Here is a 9,648-nt window from a genome sequence, read left to right on the forward strand (position 1 = left end):
TTTTTTTTGTGCGCTTAAAGAGGGGATAGGGATAAAAAGATAATTGTATGGTAATTTTTATTCTTTATTGATGAAATTATCCTTGTATTTTTTATGTGCTTAGAGAGAAGATAGGAGCAAAACAGTAATCAGATAGGATAACTTCCCCATGTTGTGGAACAAAACTAGTAAGTCCAAATGATGAAATAATTTTGCCCCGAATAACCCGGGACTTATCCTTCTAACCAGATAAGTCTATTCCATGGCCCTCAAATGATGCTTAGCAGGATATGGAGGACAAATCTGCTATCTTGCGTACCAAAGACAGCACTTAAAGTCTTAAACCCTTGTCTAAAAATTGATTTGGGAGCTTAAAGCTCCCCTACACCGTACGAGGGAGCCATCCGATAGCACCAGTTTAGCCGACCGGTTGTGGGAGGACAAAGCTCTCTGTGCTCAACTTCATCCCGATCTTACAAGCAGGCATCATCGCAGTTTCTTAAGCATCATTTGGATACTGCTGACTTCTTGGGAGGTGTCGTCCATGAATCGAGACTGAAGCTAAGCAGTTGATTTGCCATCAGAATTGCTTTTAACCACCACAATGTCCAAAGAGCAGCAAAGGTGATCAAACTACTCGAGTTTTATATTCTTCATAAAAACTATCCATTATTGACAATGTCCAGAGTGGCTGCAAAAACCTCCATTAATCTTTTCCATGCCACATTCCCTGCAACTTTCACGTACGAGTCCTTCTAAGATCCTAGAACTGAGAGCACAATAAAACGAATATGAAGCTGTCAATGTAGCAAAATAAAAGAAAAAAACGTGCATGACTTTGGAGAACATCGATCCACATGCCCTTTGCATGTTGCAAATAATAAAGCCAGCATTATGATGACACATACGTATATGAAACAAAAGTATAAAAATTGGTGCAACTGAATAACTATGATACATTTGGATCCTCAAACTCTGAAATAATAAACATTAAATTGAAACATATCTTCATATATGGCTCAAAGTTGCTTGAAGTTTCCACCTTGCTCCAGTGAAGATAAAAGGAAAAGCAAGCTGAAGTTTCATCAAGCTTTCGAACAGGTCAAAACATTGACTTGCTGATGCCTTGCACAATGAAAACCCCCCACGCATTTAGTGGTAGCCTCATTAGCCTTCTGAGATTCTACTCTCTCCTCTCTTTTCTTCTTTTCTCTGCAGAATTAATATATATAAAGAAAACATTAGCTACCTCAGAAGTAAATAAGCTTTCATAAAATTAAGCCACAGCTTTAATAGTTAACTCAGACTACCAATTGAGTTAAAAATAGGTTTCCCAATCACCATCCGATAAACCTAGGGGGAAATGCATCAAACTTCAATAAACCGCATGAACATAATTTGCAAGAGGCACATTGGACTTAGGTATCCAACTATTGCACTCTTGACATTCAAAACGAAAAAACCATAGCAATTATAGCATCCATTGCAAAACAAACTAATAGCCAGTTATCTTTCTCTGACTTCTAAATCTTTCTTTTATCCCACTGAAGCAACTATTATGCAAGAAAGGAAACAAAAAAACTTTGCGGTGCATGCATTAGTACAATAGAACACACTTGTCGTGCTGTGAATTATTATATGTATATTCATCTAATTTGCGTGGCATTATGAGAACAGAGTAAAACGAGTTGCAAGATTTTCTTTCAGGATAAAAAAATTACCTATCAACATACTCCTTCAGAAGATCCTTGGCCTGGACAAATTTTGAAAGAAGATTGCGGTATACAGTGAGGTCCCTATCCACACTTTGTTTGTCTATGTTTAAGGCAGCACAAAGCTGTCAAACAGAAATAACTGAGTCAGCATGAACCCACAAGCTGGGAGAAACTGGATTTTCATGAACCAATGGACCTTATACTCAGCTTCTTTTTTTTCCACCATTTGGACAAACATAAATACCAACTAGTTAGACCAAATGATCTGAATCCATATTTTTCAAATGAGAATGGAACCTTAAATAATGATCTAAATTACATAAAATTGAATGCAGAAAATTGACTAATCACGGTTGAGTTGAAAATGATACATTGAAATAAGCATTTCCTTACAAAATAAGTAATTTCCAAGCAGAAGCTTATAGGTCAATGTATGAATGATTTTTTATTTTTTAAGGAAGCAAAAATAGAATATTTCAACTAGAATTCATGGAGGTTAATAAGTGGTGTATCTACCTAGAGATCCACTGACCAAACCAAGTGTTAAAGAAATGATGAATAGAAGTGACTTGAGTCTCCCAATAGAGTTTATTTGGATAGTAGTAAGCATATAATGTGCTTCCTAAAAATGCCAGAGTGAAGCTCAGGGGAAAAATGTAAAACTAAATTCTAGCATTTTTTGAATATTAATCCAACATCTACCTATCTGATTATTCAATATAGATATGTTCAAAAAAATTGGTTCATTATCCTCTAGGCTTGCACATGTGCTACTTCTGTTTCAACTTCTAACATTTTTCCTGTAACAAGACATGTCTTGGACACAAAAGAAAGTACACATCAAAAAAAGCCATGTTATAATAAAGTTTCTTCATAACATTTTGGGGTACTCTCTTAGCTTGGCAACATTGTGCAGTCAGCATAAGCTCTAAATATTGAGTGTAAACAAGAACACCAAATTTCCTAACAATAATCCAAGGCTTTACTTTTTTTCGGGTGAAATGGGTAATTCACACAACCCTTTATCAGAGTACAAGGATTCACGGAAATGCCTCGAAGAGCAAGCATCAGGGTCCCACACAAAGTTACCCAAGTGATCTGATAACACTAATCCAAGGCTCAAAGTGCACATCATGACCAACAAATATGCCAGCACTGTGTCAACAGGTTCTAATGGTGCAGGGATATGCACCATTCTATAGATTATGCTGGCCAATATCCATGTGCATCAACTCTTGCAGATGCACACTGAAGCAATATACTCATAGAAGATACTGATTCCCATTTTAAACCTATGCTCACCATTTTTTTCTAGATTACCTGGGATTCATGCCCTTAGTTTTTTTCTATTTTTATTTAGAGGATTTAAGAATCAGTCTACAAATTGGAAATGGTAATCGCAAAGTCACTCTGAATTTCACAAAAGATAAAGGCAACACATTAACTTTTCATGGTACTGTCAATATGTAATTATCCTACAGTACTTGCAATACATTTACATTGCCTAAAATATGCTCTTGTTATCTTAGTTATCCCCATAAAGAATTTAAGGCCTATATTTCTTTTTCAATGTGAGAAATATAAACATGTAACGTTAGCTTGTTCATTAAATTACTTGAACCCATTATTTAAAAAGCTGCTGACTGGGCCACCAAGACTGAAGAGGTCCTTTGACAATGCCACATAGAGGCGAACCATTTAGGTGGACAATCAATCTGGCCAGCTAGCTAGTCAGTACGTAAGCACCTGACTAGGCCTCTGCAGGAGACAGAAATCAGGTTTGGACTATACTCTCAGACAGATATAGGTACTAAGCATGTCGAGTGGGTATATTAGAATCTCCAGTTATTGGTGCTCCAACTCTTTGGTTACTACCTACCAATTTTACTAATTCTTGATTAGTTCTTTATATATACTTATAGATAATTCATCCTTTGGTAGATTTGCTTATTGCATTAGCTCATCCATTGGCATGTCATGTTATACTGAAATATGTCCTAAAATTTACATAATAACGAAATAAAGACAATGTAAAGAACAGAGACGAACAGAAAATCTAGTAGAGACAATTCCATAGTTGCTTGACCAAGAATAAATAAATTAATGCTAGCTAAAATATCAGTTATAAGACAGCCCAATTCATAAGCAACAGCTATCTCTAGTATAACAATTTAGTACTAAAATGAGTACAACGAAATACAGAAGACAAAGTGTGGGTAAATGTCAGCAAACATGAAGAAAGGACAACCTTTTCTAAGATCGTTGGTTCTGTTGCATTTGCCTGCTCAAGCAGACGAAATAGTCCAATTGCAAAGAATCGACTATAGCTGAAATTTCCCTTACCCTGAGCCCGTTCAGAAATATTTTTCAAAATATCTTCAACCTCTCCTTCTCTCGAAGAAAAATCTGCTAATGAATTAGCATTTTGAGCACGAGCCCATTCTTCCAGCTTTTGTGCATCACATCTGCAATGGACAAGCACGACAAGATTAAACTATAGGATCTTGAAAGAATGGAGGCTATAGTTGAAGACTTAAAGCATATTGAACATCACAATTACCAATACTGTCTACTTGTCTAGGAGAAATAAAGTAACAAAGATTAACCTGACAGTACTTGTGGATTATCTAAAGATCTTGTAGCCTAATAGAGATGGTTAATGGCAGAAATGAAACATACACTCATCAAAAGCGCCTAAAACAATTCCATAAGTGAATTGGTTGAAAATCAAATTTCAAAATTTAACAGATTATTCTTTACACTACCTACCTCCTAAAGATAAACTGTAGCAACAAAAAATGCCAGAAACCACCAATCCATTTGCTAATTTAAAACATTACGATTCAGATGGTAGGCCCATTGCTTTGGTAGAGAGCAAGGTCATGCAACCCAAGTGCTGAAACCAAAAGAATATCACATGTGATCATCAATTTGCGAACTATGCAAACGCCTGTCATCTACTTATCAGTTGTCTGCTATAACTGAAGGACCAAATAGAATCAGACCAGTGATTTCAGTGTTATCAGCTTCAAGTCAAAACCCTGGCCAAAAAACTATGGGCAAGCATATTCAAATTACAAAGACAAAAATATTCATATGGTAGGACCATTGCTTATGCAGAGAACAAAGGTCATGCAACTCAAGTCTTGAAAACAAACAAACATCGCATGGGGCGATCATCAATTTGCAAATTATATAAATGAACACCCTAGTTTACCAGTCATCAACTTATTGGTTGTCCACTGTATTGAAGGGCAAGATAGGATCAGACCAGTGATTTCAGTGTTGCTAGCTTCATACCAAAACCCCGGCTAAAAACTATGGGCAAGCATATCATTAAAAAATAATTTTAGTGGTAACCTTAAAATTTTTCATGAGAAATTATATGATAATAGAAAGCTTTGACAAAAAAAAAAGGAAAAAATTTCAGAACTAAACATGCCTATTTTTATGATCATTTACTAACATACAATATGCTCACTGTGATCCACGATGTTGTTCAAGCCTGGTCCCATTTATTTGGAGTCTGTTATCCTAGTACTAGTTAAAAACTAGAAAGCAACATGCATAATGCATGTGACTGGTGGCAGAAGAATGATTGGAACATAATGCCAGAGTGAGAAACAGATACTTGTGACAAGAGGCCTTACCATCTCCTAAGTGGCCCCATTGTGGAGTCCCAAACATGTGGAAAAGAGTTGGGGCTCAAACTCAGGGGTGGTTACATCCTTAGACTTCCCATTGTAATAACAGAGACTTAAAAAAAAGAAAAAAAAGGATGAGATAAACTTTCTTTCCAAATTTTATGTATGCCTTGCATTTAACTCATATACATGTGACAATACAACTTATACGGCATTATCTAGTTACCAGTTCACCTATTATCATGCTTTGAAGCTTTGACCAAATCAATCTGGTACATTGGTCAACAAGTCATCTTGTGACTAAGCCATAAGAAAAATGTGATTGGATTAACAATCTGACCACGAACTTAGCAAATCACACCTAGTACTTTTTCAATTTAAAAAAAAAGGGGGCAATAACCCCAGTACTCATCAACAAAATAACTGATTCAGCATCTATTTATTGGTAATAACTCCAGAAAAATTAAAGCAAAATTACATTATTGCACAAAGTTCATTGAATTACATTATGATGAATATACCCTGATTTATTTGTAGTTCTTACTCTAGTGAAAGACATAGAATTGCATAGCTAGAGTATAAATGAGCTTTCAGGAGCCTATGAAGATTTACCTGTACTGTTCAGGATCCTCCTTTAAGGCCTGGATATATGCTCTGAAGATGGCATCTCGATCATCATTGCTAGGATATCCTTCCATCAGCTGCTCAAATACAGTGACAAAACCAACTGCAAAGACAGCATCATACTGATAAGATCTTTTGTACCTCATCAGATGTTGCTGCACAATGAGTTCTTGCAATACAGAATTGTATATGCTCGGAATAGGTTGCTTGTATGACTTGAGAAAATTCAACTTTGTTTCTGATACAGTGGGTGGCACATCTGGAAATAAAAAGGAAAACTCAGACAATGAAAATCCAATCAGCTGCCTAAGAACAGACCAAGAGTTAAAAAGTACGTTAAAGAATCTTTTAAATAACATTTTTTTGTTCATTATCAGGAGCTGTTTTATTGCACAATCCATGACTCAACTATATTTTAGGAACCCAACTCTTTTACAGAACTTCAGATATTGACGAGGATAAGAAAAGGTGAATATGTGGAAGTAAGGACTAACAAGTAAGAAAGGAATATTGTTGCTTATAGTTCTATACAATTCTAGAACAACAGAAGAAAAGGCACACAAGCCAAGTGGTTGGGGCACAATTTAGCTTCTAAGAACAGTTTTCACTTCATTATGCTTCATCAAGCACTTCAAAGATGAGATTTTATTATATAACAAAAAATGCTGAGTAAAAGAATTCTTAGAAAAGAGCGAATAGAAGAAGTTGGATATATGGGTTGCACAAAATAATATTAAGTACTCAATTTAGGTAGATAATAGGCAAATAAAGAGTAAACCATAATTTTGCGGAGTACATACAAAGAATAGCACTAGCACTATACCTCTTTAAGACACTAAACAATTCCCTTAGCACATCAGTTACAGGTTGATCTTGCATCCAGCATCGCTACAGAGAGAAACCCAAAACCATCATCTACAACCTTTAGGTTGTTATATAGAGTATATTAGGACACAATTATATGCATGGTTTCCAACTAACTCCTGAACATAAATTTTAAAGAGGCCACTGAGTTATTTATTTCAAGCTATGAGATATGTGCACAAGAACATAGTTCATTCACCAGCTGCAAGGAGAGTCTGAACTTGTCTTATGTCAGTACGAAGAGGAGTCTAGAGTGATACACCACGCTAGGCTGATTTTCGATTAAATGACTGCACATTCCATAAAGTTTTGACTTTTGCGTATGCTGGATAGTAGAGACTCTCAATATCACTATGTGCATCACCAAGCTCAACTCTAAAGCCACACCAATCACAATTTAAGAAGATGAGTACAAGAACATGGAAGGGAGAAGATTATAAAGAGGGGGCTTTGTTATCTGCTGATATGGTCTAGAAAAATCAGCATATACACAATCTGACTTGGATACTTCAGTTTTCAGATTTTAGAGTTCTGACACTTTCTTGCACTTGGACATTATATGCAATAGCATAATACTGCTCGGGAAATTGGATGGTCATACTAAAATTAGCCAATAAGTGTTGGCACTTTGGAACACCCTTATCCAGTGTCTTGTCAAAGCATACTCTAATGCATGCTGTATATCCAATTATTTTAACAAGAAAAAAAAAATTACTCAAAGTGTCAACTCATGCCCAACTCAACTTAGTCTACCGGCAGAGTATGCTAATAATTATATATTTTTAATTTTTACATGTATCAACCGTATGGAAGCATAATTTGCACTCAAAGAAAAAAAAGGAAAAGATGTATGGGGGTGTTCTAATGTCAAGTTTTCAAAGGTTGAAGTGTCAGATGCTTTGGGCCACTAGAAAGCAATGGTAAAAGTCTATAACACGTTGCTACCGAGTAAAAGAAAAGGAGACCACATATTCTATAAAGATTGCAGTTACGTTTCGCAAAAAGTTGAAGTGCCTATTTGTATTCCATCATATTTGCTCTGTACCATCTGTATGGCTCATATGATTGTGTATCAAAGCGATATTATGCACTTATATTTGCCAATACATTGTGATACAAGCAGGCATCCTAATTTTCCATTCTAACTCTGCACCTGACCATTCTGTACTTCTGTAGTGGACTGAATTTTACAATTGAACAAGTTTTTCATGAGCTTCTCAACAACTCAATGTGGACTGCACAGGCATGTATACGCAAGTGCAGCTCAGTAAACAAGCAGCAACAATTCAATACCTAAGCACAAGTTTACCAAGCTGGAGCTCTTCAGCTCATCTTGGGCACAGGTTCAAATTCATGTGCAACTCAGTCCTAGCAAGCAGTGGATTCCAATACATTCAGTTTGCCACCACGGCTGGGCACAGCCTGAGTTGAGCAGAGGCGTGTACCTCTACAATGTGAGAAGTGCACAGTTTACCTACGTACTCCCCAATACACTTTTCAACTTGCAGCTTACATGCAATGCCAATGTGTCAATATTATTGTCAGAAATTCCAATCGCTTTAAGCAGCCGTGAATTTGCTACCATTCTTGAACCGTGAGAGTATATGTATACTGTTCTATAACTGGATAGAAGTTTACGAAGATTCAGCTCGGCTAGATTCTAAAAAGGATCTTCTCTTTTACTCAATTATTTCTTTACTACCTTATTTATTCGGTCGAAGAGGCCAATAACTTGCCCAGAACCCTTGATCTTTTGAACAAGAAACGAACTTTATCCCAAAATGTCAAAATACCAATTAGCGAAACGAGATTTACAGACCCAAATACTGAAACGATTAACGGAAGAAAATTTCGAAGCAAAAAAATTGGCATCTAAAGATAAATATTTCAGCTAAACATACACCCTAAATGCGAAGGAAAATGGATTTCAGAAAGATCCAGATTAAAACTTCAACTTTACGGTATCAATAACCCATAAGAATCAATGGAAAAACCCCAACCGCTGCTATCACGCACGAAATCCTCAAATAAACCACAAAATTCTGCGAATAAAGTAGGAAAGTTCACCGCTTGTGGCCGCGACGCACCGGACCACCATTCGAGAGCGCAGCTTAGGGGGTGTGAGTCGAGGGCCTCTGAAAGCCGGAGTGGCGAAGGATCCAGAGGCGGAGGGCGTCGGTCTCCTCCCCGAAGAGGCTTGCCGCAGCGAGGCGAAGGAGACGGAAGAGATGGCTGCCATTAGGTCTAGGGCTTCTATGCCTCGTCGTCTTCGCGGGTAACGGGAAGGAGGAACCCCGCGGAAATCCGCAGTAGTGAGATCTTTTCCGGTGTACCGAGAAGTGATCCAGCCAGTAGTTTGTGGACACGTACCCAATCTCCTCTCGCCTCACGGGCACCATGCCCTTTTTTTTTTCTTCTTTTTTCTCCTGCGGTGAATTTTTGTGGCGGTTGGCGAGGGCGGTGGACCAGAAAAACTTGATATATCATATATACTTCAACATTGGAATATTAAGGTCTCTTACCAATTCTTCCCTTTTTGTCTCTGCTCTTCTTCTCATCTCATGCTTTTCCTCTTCTTTTCTCTGGTTACTGATTTCTCGTGATGTGATCTAGCTCCCAGGCAATTGCCATGATTTGCTATTGCAAATAAGAGATGTCAATGAGCCAACCCACTGGCCAAAATCATTGTTTTGAATCAGAATAATGCATGGGGTTGTCTTTTTATACGCGAGAGTTTTTTGGAGGAAGATTGGTGCAACTAACAAAATTTATTTCCATTTATGAAATCCGGTCGATTATAAATTTGCCAAATCAGGATTGAT

The 9,648-nt window shown here is 37.1% G+C and overlaps 1 protein-coding gene across 1 annotated transcript; it reads right to left on the reverse strand.

Annotated features, from left to right (window-relative positions):
* Positions 1–816: 816 nt before the first annotated feature.
* PSB29 (photosystem II reaction center PSB29 protein) lies at positions 817–9,285 on the reverse strand. The gene is made up of 5 exons (XM_026807539.4): positions 8,894–9,285; positions 5,951–6,221; positions 3,943–4,159; positions 1,701–1,816; positions 817–1,191 (listed from the first exon to the last, which is right to left on the reverse strand). Exons 1-5 carry the CDS (start codon positions 9,063–9,065, stop codon positions 1,065–1,067), a joined length of 903 nt encoding a protein of 300 aa, XP_026663340.4. The 5' UTR covers positions 9,066–9,285; the 3' UTR covers positions 817–1,064.
* Positions 9,286–9,648: the final 363 nt, after the last annotated feature.

This window comes from Phoenix dactylifera, chromosome 9 (genome assembly GCF_051530095.1).
Source record: "Phoenix dactylifera cultivar Ajwa chromosome 9, Ajwa_hap1_PhDact_Kaust_v1.1, whole genome shotgun sequence".
NCBI lineage: Eukaryota > Viridiplantae > Streptophyta > Magnoliopsida > Arecales > Arecaceae > Phoenix > Phoenix dactylifera.